Source organism: Perca flavescens, chromosome 23 (assembly GCF_004354835.1).
Source record: "Perca flavescens isolate YP-PL-M2 chromosome 23, PFLA_1.0, whole genome shotgun sequence".
Lineage (NCBI taxonomy): Eukaryota > Metazoa > Chordata > Actinopteri > Perciformes > Percidae > Perca > Perca flavescens.
The window spans coordinates 7,853,241-7,874,214 of NC_041353.1; the positions used below are offsets into that span (position 1 = coordinate 7,853,241).

The following is a 20,974-nucleotide window of genomic DNA, read 5'->3' on the forward strand; positions in this document are numbered from 1 at the left end:
TTGGGATGAATTGTAAAGTCTTTACTTACTTTTACTTACTAGCTGTAATATAGTTTTAGTAGTGTAGCTTTCAGTAATGTCAAGTTAGTGCATAGATGCAATTTTGATAGATAAAGATTAATAAAGTTCCAGAAAAAAACCCGGCATCTTTTATTTTTATCAATGTTTTTCATAAACACTGATAAGAAGACACTGGATAAATCAGAATAGCTCTCAATGGTGTCAGTCTCGCTGGGGCAGATATAAGCCCTCCAAAAGCCACAACATTAAGATCAGATAGGGGAAAATACCTAATATTCATTGCCATACAGTAACTGTATCCCGTCATATCCACCAGCATGTCAGTGCAGGTGAACCCAGACAAGTAGCACTCACAGAGGGGTGACTGGTGAAGTGTGGACAACTCAGTCCAATCTGAGAGAAGCCAGACACTCTGCTCCCATGCTCCCATGTCACCCAATGTATGTTGTTGGCGCCTGCGACACTGACACTCATCTCCTTCCCCAATTTACGGGTCCAGACAGCAGCGCTATCGGACAGATAGAAATAGTCATGCTTTGATGTTATTGGAGGATGTCTAAAAAGTGATGTTGAGAAATACCCTGATAGTGCTGGCTCAGCCCTTCAGACCCTTTCAATTAGTCACTGCTGAATTGAAAACCTTGTCCAGGCCTGTGGTATCAGGCGAGAGTTAGCAGGTCTACAGACAGCGAAAAGCCAGATTCCAATGGAATATAAAAATATTCTTCCTAGAAGCGTTCATCCATGAAGCCCCAAGGTGACAGTGTGTGTTGTACTGGGCTCAACCCCAAGGCCATCACTGATGAATGGGCCTCCATTTGACTGCATGTTAGCTATGTGTAGAACTTCACCTCCCCGTCCAATGTCACCAGGGGCATCAACTGTCAAAGTATTTAGGGACTGAGTGAATTGAGAAAGCAGACTCTGTCCGAGGCCAATCATGTGTCAGGCAGTGAAGTAGACGAACAGAGACCGATTGGCAGAGAAACGGAGAGAGAGAGAGAGAGAGAGAGAGAGAGAGAGAGCGAGAGAGAGCAAGAGAGAGAAGAGAGGCAGTTGAATGAAAGGCAGGTGGGGTAAAGAAGGGGGCAAATTGTTTTCGACCATTCTCATTAAGACGAGTAATAATAGCAACCTGATCTGGTCATCGCACGCTGTGGCCTTCTTCTCAGCTGTGGATGCTGCTTTACATGCTTGTGTCTGGGTTCCTCTTTGTGTGTTTGTGTACTGCAAATCCACTCTAGGTCCTTTAAATGGGACACATACCATGCTCATTTTCAGGTTCATACTTGTACTTTGTGTTTCTACTAGAACATGTTTACTTACTTCCTTACAGGTTTGCTTAAATGTTCAAAAACACGTTATTTTTCTCATACGGTCTGTCTGAATAAACCTGTATTTACCCTCTGTCTGAAACACTCCGTTTAAACACCTGTCTCTTTAGCGCACTTCTGAAAAAGCCCAGTCTGCTCTGATTGCTCTCTGAGTCTCTGCACCTCAACCTGCTTGGTAATTAAAAAAGCATTTTGGGTTGACTGAAACGCACACACCGGAGTTGTTGCAGCCTCTCCGTGGCCTGTGTTAACATGAGGTGATGTCTTAGTAAAGACACCCTGCACCCAAAACTACTGTTGTCTACTCCTAGACGACAGCTGAGCTCTAACCCCGGACAGAAATAGGGCAGTCGCTTTCACTTAGCAGGGGCTGTACAGCTGGAGCATCACTTGATTCTCCTCTTTCAATCTTAGGCCATTATGCTGGCATGATAGCAATGGGATGTTTGATTGTGCTAACTCAATTCAAATATATGGTGACGGAGTTATGTGCAAATGAACAGTGGACTTAGTGTATGATGCAGACGTATTTAATACTAGGATGTGTGTTTCTTTAAGGACAAATGAAAAGTGACGGCCTAATAAGACAAGGCTATTTGAGCGACCTTGTTTCCTAGAGAAAAACGGCTAATAATAGGCCAAAATCTGGAGCTGCAGTGAAGCCTGTAATAGGTTAGTGCTAAAAGCTACGATGAATCATTCCAGCCAAGCAAGCCACGAAAAAAAAGATCATCAATTTTTTCCTGTCAAAAATAATTATCATGTTCCAGACAGATGAAGATGAGCATGTTTATGTCTTTAAACCAAAGATTATTGAAGGAACAGATTACTAGATTACAAATGACCAGGCAGGAACTGTAAGTGAAGGATAGTTTCACATTTGTTTTGTCTTAAATTAGTCCTCATATGTCCATATGTGCATTGAAAGAGAGTTATTGGTTACTGACAATGTTCCTCCTGTCTGTACTGGCCATTAATAGATCCCCTCCTAAAGTGACTCCAATATGAGATTTAGGTCAAAAGCTAATGCAAGGATTAATCAGACAAAGCTAGTCAAATTCAGTGGGTATCTTCCAAAGTAAAGTTCCATGAAGTATGAAGTCATGGAGACTCTTTCGTTGTATATGGGCATGTGTATTCACTGCATTAACACAGGCTTAAACCTTTTTAAACCTAACCTTTAAATCTGCATTAATTGACTTTACAGCCGTTATCACCTCATGAAGCTGATATGCTAAACGTGTCAGCAAACAGTTGCTTATTTACACATCCAGCAGATACAGAGAAACATTAGCATTCATTTTGTGTTAGTGTCCACCTAGTCTAGATCCTTTGCGTTCCACTTCCGGGATTGCTCCGGTGCTGCAGGAAATTTCACCGGATGCATGTACTGTATTTACGGTTTACTTACGTTTTCTTTGTGTTGGAATTTTAAATTTGATGGATTTATGAGGACTTTGGTTGACTGCTCCTCAGATCTCTGCAGGCTAAATTGAGACAGCTAGCTAGACTATCTGTCCAATCTGAGTTTTCTCTCGTACAACTATTTTGCAGCGGCTCTGTGCAGAGTTTAGCATCGCCCATGACGATTCTGATTGGTTTAAACCAGAGAACGTTTTCCTCCCATCCCCGAATGCTTTGTGGAGTAACCAGACCCTGCTTCAATGCACTTTGGAGGAGGGTCTGGCAAAGCGAGACTAGTCTCCACCTGATAAAGTCCAACATTCACTCTCCTACTGTAGCTCTGGTCTCACCTCCGGAGGTGTCAAAAGTATTCACTTTCATTACTCAGGTAGAAGTATAGATACTAGGGTTTAGAAAGATGTCTGTAGAAGTATCAACTCAAGCTTTTTACTCAAATAAAAGTGTAAAAGTACTGGTTTTAAAACTACTTAAAGTATAAAAGTAAAAGTAATGGGGAAAAAATTTATATCAATACACTTTTTCAAATTAGATGGCGAGTTTTGGAAACAATTAGCTTGTGATACTTGGGTGCGCAGCGCTTGCAGCGCATTTGAAAGGAGTTGTTTTTGCCTCCAACCATTTTGAAAGATTCTTCCAGGTACGGCCAGGGATGTAGAAGGGTTGGCTGGTCTTCCTGGCTACCAACCTCCTCGCTGGGGCTTGGTTGGGACATTTTGCTCGAGTTCTGAGTCTCTGCCACGGACATCTTCGTACTAGTGTACTAGTGCTACGTATGTCTGCTATTTCTTTGCTGGAGTGTGACGTGATTTGTGTCATGTGCAGGTGCAATGGGGCCCTTGCTCCTCTGCGCGCGTCAGGGTTACTGGTGGACGCTGATCCTTGCGGCCGTGCATTTGCGCAGCACTCAGACACTGCAAATTGTCACCAATGAAAAGGGAACTCTCTGCTGAGTTCAATGATATCTCACACAAGACTCTACGTCATACAGTTCATTAGCTGTGAAAGTGTGCCATGCCCACACCGTTTGACAATTTTTTTTTCTTTTAATAACTTTTCATCTTTAAGGTGTTGAGAAGGTACAAACCAAATTTGAAGTCCATCGGATGAAATCTCTAGGAGGTTCGTTAAAGTATAGCACCTTGACTTTTAAGTCTACTTCCTGTTGCCACTAGGGGGCGTTATGACTTTAAGTAAATGTTAAAGTACAACATGTGGAAATGGCCAAAATCGCACTAATTTTGAACTTTCAATTCAAAATGGAAAACTTCCTGTTGGGTTTAGGGTATTGCTTCACTGAGCTTTGTTGTACGTCTTGACATGCTACATATGTTTACCAAGTTTTGTTAGTCTACGTTAAACGTACTGCAGGGGCTCAATTTCTTAAGTTTTGTAGGGGGCGCTAGCGAGCCATTTTTGTGCGCCTATTCTCGAAACCCTTAAAATACGTACATTTCACCAGTCTTGATGTGACTGCCAATTTTGGTGAGTTTCTGAGAATGTTAAGCCCCCGTCAAAAAAGGCAATTAATTTGCCAGAAGAAGGAATAATAATTCCTTCAGTTTCAATAGGGCCTTTGCCCTATTGAAACTGAAGGTAATAAGCGTCTTTAGCGTCTTTAGCGTCTAATAATAGACGCTAAAACGCTCCATAAGGCTGAGGGAAAATCAGAGGCTTTTTATAAAAAACTATATTTTTCATTACATTTATGGGCTTTTTGAGAGATCCTATTTGTTACAACAATGCAGTTTTAGAAGTTCCATGAAATGAAACGAAAACTGAAAAAGATATCCATAAATCCATTAGCACTATTTATCTCTTAGATAATTTTAAAGCCTTGGTTCTCCTGTTTTAGAGTTCTTGATTTAGCCATTGAAACCCTCTGCCCTCATTATTTCCATTCACCTTGATGAAAAGAACCATGAGCGGAAAAACAGAGCCGCTTTCAGTCTTTAAAGCCTCGGCCCTATCAGGTTTAAATACCACTTACACATTGTGAACTGAACTCAACCCTGTGAACAATCAGATGGTGCGAGCCCAGGGCGTGCATTCTCCGAGGTCAAAGTTCACAGACCCTCTCATTTGTCATGGGCAGTACTTCAAGGCACTTCATATGTGGACAGGTTCATGTTTCAATTAACAGGTGTCATATATCTTATTTCCTAACTGTGCTCATCTCCCACGACCTTGGTAATCCTAAAAATCTACTGCAAGTTACAATGGATACAGTGTTTCCCATGAATGCATCAATCATACTCAGTTTGTCTCAGTCAGATGTTAAAACCTCGATGCAGGGTTATCTTTTTTTTGGGCCGTTTTTAGGCCTTTATTGACAGGACAGCTGAAGAAATGAAAGGGGAGACAGAGGGGGGAATGACATGCAGCAAAGGGCCGCAGGTTGGAGTCGAACCCCGGGGCCCGCTGCGTCAAGGAGTAAACCTCTATATATGGGCACCCGCTCTACCAACTGAGCTATCTGGGCGCCCAACACAGGGTTATCTTTGAATATATGGATTGTATTTCCGAAGGGCCTTGGAAACCCAATAAAGGCTATTTGGAAATAATTGCCTTTAAATTGAGCAAATCAAGTCCATCTAAGACCTGAATAACTTAAACAAGAATTGCGTCCAGCATTAAAAAGCATTAAAAATCCGGTTTTTAAGTTTCCCTTATCACACAGAAATGGTGTTCAGTTAAGCTCCATCCACACACTTCACAAAGGAAGCCCTCAAGCAGCAGCTTAAAAATAGATAAGTGTTCCTTGTGCTACTCTCCCTCTTGCAGTGAAGCCACCCACATATGATTATTACCCTTTATGCAGTCATCTGACAGTATTATCAGCACTAATGTCTGCAGCATAATGTTTGAGCTAGAATAAAGCTTGTAGGGAGAAAAAGATTTGCTTCACTTCACGTATTACTGCTAAGAGAAGGCAAAACACCAGGTAATGCAGGTTTATAGGAGCATTGTTGTCAGACCGGATCTGTCATCTGGATGTTATGCATGATGACCAGTAATGTAACATGAAAAGGATGTGTATTTTTGGAAGATAACACCTCAACCACATTTTTTTTGGGTGGGTGGGAAATCACGGGAAACAGAGAAGCTATACTCTCGTTTAAAGTACACTTTGAGTTCCTGCACTGATCTCTTATAATGGCACATTTGATGCAATTACATTTTGTTTTTGTCACAGAGATGGAAGCCTGATAAGTGAACTTCTATCTGTGATCTGTAGTTTAAATTTAGACTGCACTATAAATTGGGTCAAGGCAGTTTTAGTGGCAATATTCAGAATGCTGTTCTCCCATGTCCGAAGTGCGGCCGGAGGAATGTAAATAAAGTGCATTTTGAACACTGTGGACCAGGTCGACTGCCTGTCCCTGACAACACGGCACACCTGAGCCTGGAGTTCAGGGAAACCGTCAATTGCAGTGACCTAATAAAATAGTGGTTGATGTTATCTGCTAGGCATCGGCATCAAAGCAAGGTGTGGCTGTGTCGCAGCTGACAAGGTGACGACTGACGCTGTTCATCACACGTGTCAACAGCGCAGTCTGCTCTTACCTGAGCCGGAGAGGATGATAGAGGGAGTGGGAGTGATGGGAGGGCCGAGGAAAGCAGGAGGGGGTGTTGGTGTAGAGTCTACTTTGACCCCCTCATTACACCTCAAGGGTAACTTCCCCTTTCACGTCTGAGCTTCTGAAGACAGAACAGAGCACAACTCACATGTCACATGGGATCAGCATAGACCACGCAATCCGATTTTGTCTTCGGTGTACTGGAAACATACCAATATGTTCAGAGTTCAAGGCTTTTGGTGCCCCAAAGGTAGACTGGTTTTCCAGCCTCATGTCTTAACTCCTAAATAATCTTTTTCCCCAACCGTAAGCATACCATTAACTCAGTCTGATGATATTAAAAGGAATAGTTTTTGGGAAATGCGCTTATTCTCTTTCCTGCCGAGAGTTAGACAAGAGGTTTGACACCACACACACATACATATACAGTAAATATGTAGCCGGAGCCAACAGCTGGTTAGCCTAGCCTAGCATTAAGACTGGAAACGGGGGAATAGCTTGCTCTGTTGCCAAACGTTAACACTGTTCACTTTCCAGCACCTCTAAAGCTCCCCAATTAACATGTTATATAAAAAAACACATTGCTTTTAAGATAAAGTAGGCTAAGCTAACCGGCTACTGGCTCCATCTACATATTTAAGCTAACTGACTACAGGCTCCAGCTACATATTTACCTGAACCTGCTGCTTGCTCCAGCTACATATTTAAACTAAGTGGCTACTGGCTCCAGCAACATACTTACCTTAAAGGTCCCATGGCATGAAAATTTCACTTTATGAGGTTTTTTAACATTAATATGAGTTCCCCCAGCCTGCCTATGGTCCCCCAGTGGCTAGAAATGGCGATAGGTGTAAAGCGAGCCCTGGGTATCCTGCTCTGCCTTTGAGAAAATGAAAGCTCAGATGGGCCGATCTGGAATCTTCTCCTTATGAGGTCATAAGGAGTAAGGTTACCTCCCCTTCGCCCGCCCAGAGAATTTGGCCGACCCATGAGAGAGAGACATCATGGCTTTCAAACGAGCAAAGTGGCAGTTGTTCAAGGCCACACCCCCACCCTCCACCTCGCCCCCCCTCTTTCTCCTCCTCAATAGCTACAGACACAGAAATGGCACCGTCCTAAGGAAAGCTCATTGTGGGACTGGCTCTAGTGGCTGTAATTCTGCACCAAGGCTGAATTTTAGGAAAGAGACTTCAGATACAGTATTAGGGGACCACTAAGGTCTATATAAAAGCATCCAAAGAGCACCATGTCATGGGACCATTAACCGGCTGCTAGCTTCAGCTAGCCTACATATTTATGTTAATTGGCTGCTGGCTCGAGCTACATTGTTATACTGTTCAAACATGAGAGTGGTTAACATCATCTCACCTACCTCTACCTACATCACATACCTAGAAGCAAATAGGTGTGTTTTCCAGAATGTTGAACTATTCATTATAATATTATCACTTTCAAGTTCAAGTTCCGGTTTTCATAAAGAAGACAGAATTTAAATTAAACAAAAAATTGTAAAGCTCTGATTTGTAAGTAATACTTTGAGAATACAACACCATAAAGGTGAAGATGTGCGTCAGACAAAACAAGTCCCAGACCCTCCCCCTCCCCCACCCCCCCAAAACAAAATCAAGTTTGACAGATGAATGCACACAAACAAACATAACATGAAAAGCGAGCAGGAAGTGGAACCCAAGATAAACAATCAGATTTATTTTGAAAGCCTGCATGACATCATCATAACAATCTCCAGCTGCGGAATGGTGCTAAAAATAGCAAAGATGTCAAAGCCCTGGTACATATATGTCCATGAAGTGTGCGGAGAACATTCCCCAGATAACAGCAGATGGCTCGTAGATTGGAGCCTGAGGAAAGGCTGAATAGCTCGCCCACACACGTCTGATGTGGGCGACTCCAGGCACTGGAGGCTCACCTGGGAAAAGCCCACGCAAGGGCTCCAAAATAATTGTGTGTGGGGTTAAAGGGGTCATAGGGATTTGTTTTGCACTTACACACATTGTGTACATGAAGTGGTTGTCGACCTGTATCACAGGGGTTGTGATGGAAAAAATGAGTCAGGCTTGCTGAAACAGAGAGGCCAGCAGCTGTGTGTGAAGACATCCACTATTCAATGTGTTTGGGACGGTCTGATTGGTCAGAGCACCCAGGATGTAGCAGGTCCTGCCGAAGTATGCGTAAAGTGTCTAAATAAAAAAAGGTTTCGGTCCGAGCCAAAAGCAACTTGCAAATGTCTACTTCTGCATCTGTTGTTGCTGTCGTGATGTTGCATTTCCTCCTCATTTCTGCTTTTATTTTGCAAATAAAAGGGAACTTTGCTGCAGTTCCGCAATTGAGAAGAAGTAACACTTTCAAGTTTAAAAAGTACCAGTGAGTACAACAAGGCAGACTAATTCCCAATCTGGGGAACCCTATCTTTCATAACAAGCCTTTCCAGCTTCTGATGGATGGAAGCCTTATTTCAGCTCAATGAAGTCATCAGTATCGTGTGTTTCTCTGATGCACATGATTAGTTGGGCCAAAGCCTGGCTCTGCTCCTGCTGCCGGGCTTCACCGCTGCTGTATGAGGGAGAAAAAAAAAACATAAAGGGGGGAAAAGAGAGAGTCCACGACATCATTTCTCCAGGCCTTTTAAGGAGCTCTCCAGCGGAGGGCTGAGAGAGCTGGCCCACTTTCCCATCAGAGCTTCCCAGCCCTGTCTCCTCTCCCCTGGGAGCCTGGAACACAGAGTGACTGAGCACAGACTTATAGACACACCAGGAAACACAATATGGATATAATATACTTTAAAAACATACCAGAAATACTCTAGCAAACTGACTGTATATACGCTAAGACAGTAAAGACAAACTACATGAAACACAAGTCATCGGCATGACATGAAGATCATTTGTCAATGGCACTTAATGAGAGAAATGGGCCGCAAGTTATAACATGTACTTATCACGTTGTCAAGGTCACACTTCATCATCTTTTAGACATTTTAATATGCGTGCAGGCACACGCAAATACAGGGAGAGAAGTGGGGAGATGCTAGTTGCTGGCAGCAATCATATTCATCATTGTATTCCCAGATGTTGTCAAGGGCTCAGTGTTCCAAAGCCCATCAGATAGAAACACTGGAAAGAGGAGGGGAGTGGGAAAAAAAAAAAAAAAGAAGAAGTAAAATCGAGAAATAAAGAAGGCTTTGCTGTAGTGGTGACCCTCTCTGGCTTCATCATGCAGATGTCAGCCAGACCCCACATGGCCCCGTTCTCACCCCGCTGCCACTGCCTCATACATGAACCCCATACGACCCACACACACACAGAATGGGTGAGATGGAGGAAAATAAGTAGGGGGAGACCAAGAGCGAGATGAAACAAGAGAAGAAGGAGGGTGATGAAGCAGATTGTGTGGGCGAGCTGAGTGTGTGTGTGTGTGTGTGTGTGTGTGTGTGTGTGTGTGTGTGAGTGAGATTGATCAAGGGGAAGTACCGGTGCATGTGTGACAGCGCAGACAAATGGCGAATGAAAGAGTGTTATGTTGGCAAGTTTGGCCCTGCTGTACTGCCAGATCGTCTTCATGAATTCAATGTTTCAAGTGCAGCTTTGAGGCCCTCAACCTGCTCTATACATAATAACCGTCACTGAAATACATGATGAGGCTTTTTGAGTGGGCTGGATGGAATCATTTTGTTTTCTTAAACCAAATCCGATGGTATATTACGACCCATTTAGTCCAAATAAAGCCACAGAAGTTGAAGAATCTGCTTCTTTTTTTCTTCTTCTACATTACATGAAACATAACAAGAGTTAGTATCCAGAATGCTGGTAATTCTAAATCTTACATGACCCATGACATGATGATCACAATGAAAACAGACATCTAACCAAACCAACTGGTTTTAGTTGATTCATGGAAATTTGAACAAATCTTTTTAGGGTCAGCCTGTTGAACGTACTGAGTGCTCATGAATCCCAGATTTTTCCCACTCATAGTGCCCATGCTCTCGCTGTTAATGTAGGGTACTGCTCACGCTGAAAGCATAGGAAGCGGGACAACCAATGAATGAGCAGGAATTTTTGTCTTGAACCAGTATGTCAATACTCGAGTCAAGACAACTTGGCAGCTACACTGACTCACAACAAATAAACCGTTCTATCGAACTGGAACGTCTGCTAATTGCAAAGGAACAAATCGAGGCAGTCTAATCGCATTTCTATGACATCGCTACATACAAGTGGGATGCTGAATCAATGCATTAAAATGAACATTTTATCTTTATCAATGTAAACGTATACATGATAACTGGTAATGCATTGAAGAGAAGTTTTGTAAGGTGGGAAGCACTATCTGTGGAATGTTCATGTACTATAATGGAATGTCATGGAGAAACTGACGCCGTATTTTGCAAAAAGTATCAAAACTCGAAAGGTTCGATACATTTACTTGTATCAACTCAAAGGAAAAAGTCCGCCCATATCTAACTCGTTTAAGTGTTAGCTTAAAGGATCATGGCGACTTATTGGGACTTTAGCTTATTCACAGTAACCCCCAGAGTTAGACAAGTCCATACATACCCTTCTCATCTCCATGCATGTTGTAACTCTGTCTGACGGCCCCAGCGCTAGCTAAACCTAGCACAGATCCTGGAGGTAACCGGTTCCAACCAGCCTATTGCTCCGAATAAGTGACAAAATAACGCCAACATGTTCCTGTTTACATGTGGTGATTTGTATAGTCACAGGGTGTACAAATAACAAGGTCACTATGCTTTTACTATCTAGTAATTGGTGACTCTATTACTCCAACTCTGAGCGAACTCCAGGCGAACTCTCTGCTCCTCACCACAGGGCTTCTGGTGCTGCTAGCAAATCACTCCGCCCAAGTAATTGAAGTAGCAGTGCTTCGCCTTTCTGAGAATATAGTTCCCAGTTTGTATACGGTTAGAAGACGGCGGTGTCTCATGTGACCTTGTTATTTGTACACCCTGTGACTACAAATCACAACATGTAAACAGGAACATGTTGGCGTTATTTTGTCACTTATTGGGAGCAGTAGACTAGATGGAACCGGTTACCTCCAGCTCCAGGATCTGTGCTAGGCTAAGCTAGCGTTGGGGGTGTCAGACAGAGTTACAACACGCACGGAGATGAGAAGAGTGGCGTCAAAGTATCATTGACTAAAACAAACCAGATGTTGAATGTGTATTGTACCTCAATAAATTACACTAGACTTAATAAATATATCTTAATTTATTTCCCATCTGCTTACTGGAAGCAGGTACAATAAAAACATTTTTTTAGGATGGTCCATAGCTGTGTATGAAGATCCACATCAGTTAAAAGTAATGTTGCATAATTATGTAGCCTATAGTAAATCAGTCAGATTCATGCAGAAATGTTGTTGACTTTTCCTAACTTCTTCTCATGATATTTTTCATGGCACTTAAAGGAAAGGAAAACTGACATTGTTTTTTAGGTTATTTGGATCCAGCTCAACTATCTGAGCAAAGCATTGCATTCTGGGAGCAGAGACAATATGTATGTTGCACTGCTGAGCCTGCTGACTTCTGCATTATCCTGTGGCCCCAACTCAAAGGCTAGATGGAAGCTGACAGAGCATGGGACAGCTGCAAGGCCCATTGCTATGTGGTAAATGCGTGCTGAAATAGCCAAATTAATGGAAGGGGCTCAAGTCCAAACCAGGGTTCAATACCGGGCTACATTTTAGTGCTATGAGCAGACATCAATATTTACTGCTACCATGGCACAGCGACAGGCAGTACCATTTTGGTACCTCTCACTTTTAGGGGTGATTGTATGCCAGTTTCGGGAAATCCCAGTTTTTGTGGCATATTGGTCCACCACCTTGGGACTGTTGTTTCTTAGAAAGAGGCTTAATAGGGACAGATGTACTGGGAGTGTCGTTCACCACACAGTGATTGTGTTTTGTGAAGTCTACAACTCTCACTAAAAATCCAAATGCTTAAAAATATCAGATAAAAAAAATAATGGTGTTCCCATTCTATGGGACTTTAGAAAGTAGGGATATTCTGTCTGGATGTATCATGTACAGTAGCAACATTATTTTGAAAATATTAAATATTTTAATTTTAATATTGATTATTTAAGATGCAAGTCAGTAAGTACATGCATTATAAAATATTGGTGCAGAAGATTTCACAGGAAAATGGCGAGGTAAAAAAAAGCTATTCATGGATCCTCGCACAAGGATATAAAAGGTAAGACCTGTTGCCTTGAATTATATTTCTCTTGACTCACAGATTCATGGGCCTCACGGCTTCATCTCAGGGAAGACACATTTCTGCCTCATGAGCCCAAAAAGAGTTTTCTCTCGTTTCCATGGCGACCACACTTCTGTATACCTCACAAAACCTTTTGGGCCCTACCGGCCTCTCGGCCTACCGGGTTTAGCAGATCTTCTCCTTCTGCTCAGGGAAACTTCAATTACCGACAACACTTTTTCAACCACCGCAGGGCCTATTATGGTCAAATGGGACGCTATGGCCAGCCAGGAACAGCATCTCCTCCCCTGTAAATCTGTGAGCGTTGTCTCATGCTCACGGTGCTGTGACAAGCCGAGGTCAAGGGGTCGCGCCTCCAGGTGATGTGTTTCCATAAGGCCGTGCAGAGAGAATGCACATATATGGTGTGGTCTTTATTTATTGCCAGCTCTTTAACTGGAGGACTGCAGACTCTCCTCCTTCTGTAAGCTCTGCACCTCTTCTAAAGTGCTGAATCTCTGTGTCTGCCTCTTCAGAAAATGTGGGATTTAAGCTTCTAGGATATTTGAAGAGCATTATGATTTTATCTGCCATATGCCAACAGAATAAGTTATAATGTGATTGTGTTGGGTTTTCAGTCCTCTGCACAAGTTAAGCTGAATATACCATGAACCAAAGCAGTAATCTGAGAACGTTTAACTTCAAATGTTTGAGAGGTCTGGACATTGTCAGATGAACTTGACAGTTTGCAACACAAAAGGGTTGTATGCTTTAGCGGGTTGCTGAACAAAGCGGGAAATCAGGAACGATTCAGTGTCCTTAACATGTTTCCTTCGTGGACGGTGACGGGGGGCCCCTAGTGACCCATAACACAAACACAGCTTTATCTGAAAGCTTATCATCCAGCCAGGGCTCCCAACGCAGTGCTTCCTCTGTCTGCCTGACTCTGTTGTAGATATTGGCACTGTCAGTCTTTAGCTACATCCCACACATTTATCTGTTGGCTAATGAACTCCTTGGACTTTTCACGCATAAACTGAAAGAGAAAGGGCAACGAGAACAGAGACTGTTGTATAGAAAAGAGAGCAGATTGGGCTCTGGACTAAGTCCTTCATATAATGACACTTCAATAGAGCATGCTCCATTTGTCACTACAAGAGCATTAGGGAAAAGGTCCCAACACCTACTGTATGTCATCACTCATTTTTACTCATAACACAGACCTTTTCTCATTCATGCAGCCTTGTGAATTCAGAAGCTACTTTAAAGCTGCATTATACAATATTTTCATGTTAACAGCGGATCAAATTTGTAATGGGAAAGCAGTGACTTGTAGTGACAAACCAACAGAGAATTATTGTTTCCCAGGAGTATATAAGCAACGTTCAGCTTATTGTTTTGGTTTTAGGCACCACAACTTTACTGTTTTGGTTAACTCTGTTAGACCCACTGTACACTAGCCGGGTCCTACCAGACTCTCGTAGTCTGGCCACTCTCCATTGACAAACTTTTCCCGGACCCCCGTGGGGATGAGGGCCACAACATCATGGCAAACAAACAACAAAACTCAGAAAAGATTGTTCTTGCTCGGGCTTTAACTTCTGGATATTCGGCAGCGTTGCCACAACAGACCGAATGTCCTCACTCGCATCTTTCTCCGCCGCAATTCTAGTGCACAGCCTCAACGTCATCCTTCTCAGCCACTCCCTCTGTTCGCTGATTGGACCGCCAAAAAGTTGGCTGGAGAAAACCGAAGACTATACGGCGAACCCAGATGTAGTACTGAAGGGAAATGAAAATTGAGCGGGAGTACGTAGGAGGGAGGAGCCAGGCTAACTGTACGCTACCATAGCATCAAATGGCAGACAGACAAAGTTAGTAACTAGCTTAAGCCTTTAGCAGCTAACAAGCTAGATTTTTCCCTCTGGAGTTGTCGGAGTCCGAAACAAGAAGAGTGAATATTGGACTTCTATTCGTCAGGTGGCCAGAAACATGACTCCAAATCAAGACTATTGTTACTCTGTGTCTGTTTGATGTTTAATTAGCTAGCTGTTTGCTAATGTGTTCGCCATAACAACTTGTCAAGGTGATTATAAATGTCAATGTTGTGTCTACAACTTGTTCCACTGCCCCCATGTGGCCAAAAACTAAAATAATGCTACTTTAAAAAGTAGAAGGTAAAATCTTTATTTTCAAAAATGTTTATAGGCCTGTGCTGTAAAAGAAAGGGAGGCAAATGTCATGAGCAACATAAACTTTCAAATCTATGCTCTCACACAGATGAGGCTCCACGCAAACCACGGTGGTTTGAATTTGGGAGTCGAGGCAGCAGCTCAGCTCGCGGCCCCGAGAGGAGTAAGCATTCCCTCTGACAATAAAAGAAGCCAGTTGCATTTACACCCGTGGCCGACACTATAAACACCAGTGTCGCTGTAGTAAATGTCAGGCATAGGTAGGCACTGCACACATGACTCACGCCACTGTATACAAATTCACAAGATGCTATCTATCTTCGGTCCTTCTCTGACCCGGGAATGGCCCTTACTCCTTTGGCTGCTTCCCTCCTTTAAGGGTAACACTGTGCCTTGAAGTTGACACTTTTCTCTCGTCTCCAGTGTCGTTCTGCAGGATGTGATATTCTTCACAATTGTCCCTCTCAAGGCTCTGGAGAAGGCGTCTGGTACAATTTTTCACCCTCACATCAATCTGTTTGATTTGTTTTTGTCAAATGCACGTCCATGGCAAATCTTGAGAAAGCAGAGAGCGGGCCGTTTGACGCCAGCTTACTCCCAGGGGTCTGCAGGGTCTAATTTGGTCAGATCAACATTGTCCAACATTGTGGTCAGATCAAAGACTTGTGTACGATTTTGGTTTGACATTTGATGTCCAAAAAGCTCCCCACTTCCTTTTTCCCATGTCATGTCCCTTTCCCATACCCTGAACCTAAACTCCTCGGTCCCAAGCAGCGCTGAACCACACGGCTTCTGTGGTTTGACTCGCCACAAGCTTAAAAATGAGGTTTGATGATACCAAGGTACAGTGAGTTTGTGTAGTTTGGTGTAAGCCGTCAGCCTGTAATGCAGGGGAAATTAATGCTCTGCACTGATCTCTGCCAGACAGCATAATGGTTGATGATACAACCTTGCCCCCAGCTGAGAGGACAATGATGTCACACTTAAAATGTGTAAATAACTTCACCAACACTAGAGAGTGCTGTTGTGTAGGGATTAAGAAAAGTGGATGAGGAGGAGATTTCCAGTAACCTGGCCACTGGGACTACACTACACCGGATTGTATAATTCAGCATCGTCAGTGTAGGTTAAAATCTAGCTAAATGTTATATGTAGCTGTGATTTGGCTCCTCTTAGATCCTTGTGAATAAACAAATTATAATATTTTCATCCTTCTCAAGATGGTTTATAAAATGGGTGCAATTTATCACAATTTCCAGAATAATCCATGTAAAGAAACTAAGACTTCTAAAAAAAAAAATGTTGCTGCTGTATTCTGATCTTTCCCCTTTGGTTGGCAGCAGACCAGTGCTGCTGCTTCTTGTGGTTTTTGTTGTTTAGACAGCTCTTCCTTCTCTGAACATGCAATTTCCAGTATGTAGTATTAAGAGAGAATCCATTCACTCGTTCCAAAGGTTTCAGATTTGAACCACGTTTTGTTTCTTATACACAGTTTAGGTGGTAGATAGCGTTAGAGTATGACATAATCTCTTTTAAATGTCATGTTTTTATTGTGGGCTTTGTGTAATGAGGTTTTATGAATTGTTTTGACATCTGTTGACTCTACTGCTGTCATAATAAAAGAGGCTTCTGTGTAACGTCACAACTCAAAGACCAAAACAACTATGGTGTGCAGAAAAATGATTTATGAATATAGTTGCATCTTATTCAAATATTTTAATGTGACAATTAGGCATGTGCCAGTATAAGATTCTGACGGTATGATAACCTTCAGGAAAAATATCACGGTATTGCAATTACAGCTTTAAAATGTATTATTTTTTTTTAAATGTCTGTGTCATTGAACACAATGCATTTTATTTTAAACACACTGCACACTGGCAGGGAGAGGGATTTCTCAACTGCACTTTCTCTTCTTGAAGACTCATATCAAACAGCTCATACCTTAGGAACGGTATGACAGAAAAGTTTAGTGGTTTTGAAACCGTGACTTTCTCAAACCACGGTATACCTTGAAACCGGTAAGTGGCCCATGCCTAGTGACAATTGGACTCTATTGCAAAGCTCAGTGTCACCACTGCAGCTCCTTCATCATTCTAAACTAACTCTCCATAACATCTCATCTCTGTCAACAGAGAACCCTTCACGCTTAACGCTTTAGTTTCTGTCTCAACCATAATCCTCTCTGTTTTGCTCCTTGCTTATGCTGAATCTTCACTCAATCCCATTGCATTAAAAAACTTCAACAAATGTATAAACTTATACATATATCTAATGTATATAGCATGTTAGCATATGTTGTAGTAGCTTATAGGCCTTTTTATATTGTATTCTAGTATCTCTTTATATTGTGTATTCTATATATATATATATATATATATATATATATATATATATATATATATATATATATATATAAAATAGACAATGTATTGTATTCTGTATTGAGCTAGACCTTTTTTAATTTGTATTTGTTGTATGCACTCTCTATCTATCTATCTATCTATCTATCTATCTATCTATCTATCTATCTATCTATCTATCTATCTATCTATCTATATATCTAAAATAAAACAGTTGTTTAATATTTTTCAACAGCCTGGACTTCATTTTGTTTGCCATCAGCATCTTAAACTTCTTCCATTACATTTCTAGTGGCAAACATGGTAATTTCCACATTAAATTACCATTTCCTATCAAGAAACAGCTATTTCTATCAACAACTACAAATGTAAAATGGAGGTAGAGCGAGAGCAACTGTCGCAAAACCCTACCACAAAGCACGTCAAATTGTCGTACCCCTGATAGCCCCTGATATTCCGCGTGTGAAACCCCATCGGTCTCTCCGTACGGCACCCTAGCTGAAGACGGTATGTTTGTCAGCCTGATCCTTTAAAATGGTACAAATTATACGTATTCACTTGTTTCTAATGTAACTGTGGCTCCCTGTGTGTTTCAGAAACATGCCAGCTAAAGGTCCTTTGCAGTCTGTCCAGGTTTTTGGACGCAAAGTAAGTAAAATATAGAATTTATTCCACGTGTGGTGTTGTGGCTACACTGTCTTGCTAGCGCACATTAGCTAAAGTAGCTAACATGATGTGGTGCGGTGTCTAGTTTTTCACCGATATACCCGAGCAATGATACGGTTGTGTTAGGCCTATATAGGTCTACACGTCATGAAACGTAGTTTGAAGTTCCATAACTGTTGTACACGATCATAACGCACCTTTAAAAGTGTTGATGGATTAGATCATATAGCAAGCTAACGTTATAGCGTAACGTTAGCTAGCTAGCCTGGTTGCTAGCAGTGGTTGGGCTTCTGATACTTTAGAAAAGATAACGTTAGTTTTAGTTTAACTGTCTCCTGATACAAACAAACCTACTAATTCCTCACTGAATTGGAAATGTTAGCATTGCTAATCGATAACACGGCCCGAGAAATTACGTGTTCTCAACAACCAAATGTTTAAATTAAAAACCGTAAGCAATGCCTATTACTCGTTTAACCTGATGTGTGTGTGTGTGTGTGTGTGTGTGTGAATATGCAGGTTTAAATAGATGATCTTTCAGTTGTTTTTGACCGTAACGTTACCTGATTTTTGTTGTCATAGAAAACCGCCACAGCAGTTGCCCATTGCAAGAGGGGGAATGGCCTGATCAAGGTGAACGGCAGACCTCTGGATATGGTGGAGCCTGCCACCCTCCAGTACAAGGTGAGTTCCCGTGAGAAAGGTGGTTAACATCGGGCTGCACATGGTGGATGAGGGCACAGCCTTTAGCATCTTTAATTGAATGGGGTCAGTGACAAGTGATGAGCAGTGCAGCATGACATGGGTGTCAGTTGTGACCTGTCCTCAACTATGCATTTCAAGACAATGCAAAGTGGAAGCGTAATGCTCTTCCTGGCCTTTTGATTTGAATTAATTTTATTTATTGCAGATTATGGTATAAATCTCTTAATCTTAGTGTCTCTTAAACATAAATTCTTTGACGCTAGTAGGGATTTAGTAACTTGCTCCAGGAAACCGCAGTATTCTGTAGACAGTCGGTGCTCTCAGTATACTGTAGAACACCTGTACAGCTATCCTGGTCACCATGATCATCTTTCTTTTGTCAAATGTATGGTTGACATCAATATTTGCCCTCTTTTTAGCTTCTGGAGCCAGTGCTGTTGCTGGGCAAGGAGCGTTTTGCTGGAGTTGACATCAGAGTCAGAGTGAAGGGTGGTGGACATGTTGCACAGGTCTATGGTAAGCAAAATTGGGTTTTTTTCTAAATGAGTTTGGTGCTTCATATTTATCCATCAGCAGTTATTGTCTTAGGTTTTATCACGTTGATATTTATTGTTTACTGTCTTCCAGCAATCCGTCAGGCCATCTCCAAATCCCTGGTTGCCTACTACCAGAAGTGTGAGTATTACATTTTGTTCAGTGTACAAACATAACTCATGCTTTTGTGAAAATGCTTACTATTAAATGTTTCCACAAAATGAACTGAGGCCAAACACATTGGAAGTGTTTTACATTAAGTGATGTGCTTAATGAGCACATGTTACATTTCAGGACAATAGATGTCAGTATTTGTTTGAAAGATATTCTTTAAATGCGTTCTTCAGAGTAAACTTTCTTGCCTAAAGCTGTCCTTTTATTGATCCATCGACATTAACTGAGGCTATAGATCTGAGGGCATCCTCAGTAGCTGAAAGCAGGCTAGTTTTTCTTAAACTACAACACAGCACCACCTGTCACAGCACCCAGAAGGATACTTTCAAAGCCAAAACATCAGGAATACAATCAAGTTATTCTGAAATGGAAGGCTTAAACTTTCTGTCTTAACTATTTCAAATGTTAAATTTGTTGTAAAAGGGATGATGCATATCAGAGCAAGTAAACAAAACTTTGGAACAGTGAGCGCTCTGAATTCATGAGCACTACCCAAGACTGAATGTCTACTCCACAGATAAATATGGAGTACAGGACATGAGCTGTCAAACACTGATTGCCTTGTTCTCATAGAAACTTCCTGGTCACAGGACGCTTTCTAAACAATATAATTGTTTTCCACTTTTGTGAATTCTTACTGAATGGATCATTTCAAAAGTGTCAACACTTAACAAAACCTGAATGAGAAAGAAACGAAGTTATTTTTTTGTTTCAAAAGATCACTTTGATGTAGAAATCTGAATGTCCATACTACAGTGTCTACTGCATTGTACGTTGAGTATTCTGTACAAACTTAAGTATGCAGAATATAGGAACACTTTGGATAGAACTTGCAGAATAACCTCAATTGTTTATGTCCTTATGCAGATGTAGATGAGGCCTCCAAGAAGGAGATCAAGGACATCCTGATCCAGTACGACAGGACCCTGCTGGTTGCCGATCCGCGTCGCTGCGAGTCCAAGAAGTTCGGTGGACCTGGAGCTCGTGCCCGCTACCAGAAGTCCTACCGTTAATCCTGTACATTTTCTTAATAAATTGGAAGAACACAGAATTTGATGTCATTTTTGAATTAATAGGACTGTACAGAAGGCTTGCCCACAACCTATCTTCCTAGTTTTTTAATGAACAAGGATGCTTGAGTTGAAATTGATGGATTCAACAACAAAAGTACAAAATAGTTTTTTTTTTGGTCACATAGCACAAAGACATTCTCACACACTGACATGGTGTTATGAATGCCAAGAAATGAACAATGATTATATTGACTTCTACATTTACAACATGAATTCGTTATGTTTCTAGACACTGTGAGCCAATGTGCGTTTTTGAGGGACTCAACTGTTTTGATTGCCCCCTTCATTGAGCAACATCAACTCCTGAAACGAGGCCATGGGATCTGTAACTGAACTTGACATTTTGGCCTCTGCATAAGGAAAAGAGAAAAATTACCTACAGGAGATACAGTGAAAGTGAATTGAAACTACCATTGAATTCACATTAACGCATGAAATAATGTTACAATAATGGTCTAAGAAAAACCGTCATAACAAATGGAAAATGGATTAATATGATATATCTTGCTATATGCTTATCAGTTCTATAAATTAGTGAGAGCAGATTTGCCAATATTAAGATTTTTTTTTTTAATCACTTCAGAAGTGAATCAATTCAGCGTATTGCATGAATAATGGCTTCGTTCCTTTCAAGTGCATCAATAAGCCTGCATGTTGAATCAGCATGC

General features: G+C 41.6%; 1 protein-coding gene across 1 annotated transcript; it reads left to right on the forward strand.

Annotated features, from left to right (window-relative positions):
• The first annotated feature begins 17,605 nt into the window (after window positions 1–17,605).
• rps16 (ribosomal protein S16) lies at window positions 17,606–20,284 on the forward strand. The gene is made up of 6 exons (XM_028570347.1): window positions 17,606–17,661; window positions 17,751–17,802; window positions 18,403–18,504; window positions 18,945–19,041; window positions 19,153–19,200; window positions 20,101–20,284. Exons 2-6 carry the CDS (start codon window positions 17,755–17,757, stop codon window positions 20,244–20,246), a joined length of 441 nt encoding a protein of 146 aa, XP_028426148.1. The 5' UTR covers window positions 17,606–17,661; window positions 17,751–17,754; the 3' UTR covers window positions 20,247–20,284.
• Window positions 20,285–20,974: the final 690 nt, after the last annotated feature.

Coding starts and splice junctions, on each gene's coding strand:
- rps16 (XM_028570347.1), top strand. CDS start 17,755: ATGCCAGCTAAAGGTCCTTTGCAGTCTGTCCAGGTTTTTGGACGCAAA. Junction 17,803..18,402: donor TCCAGGTTTTTGGACGCAAA/GTAAGTAAAATA, acceptor TTGTTGTCATAG/AAAACCGCCACAGCAGTTGC. Junction 19,042..19,152: donor ACATGTTGCACAGGTCTATG/GTAAGCAAAATT, acceptor ACTGTCTTCCAG/CAATCCGTCAGGCCATCTCC.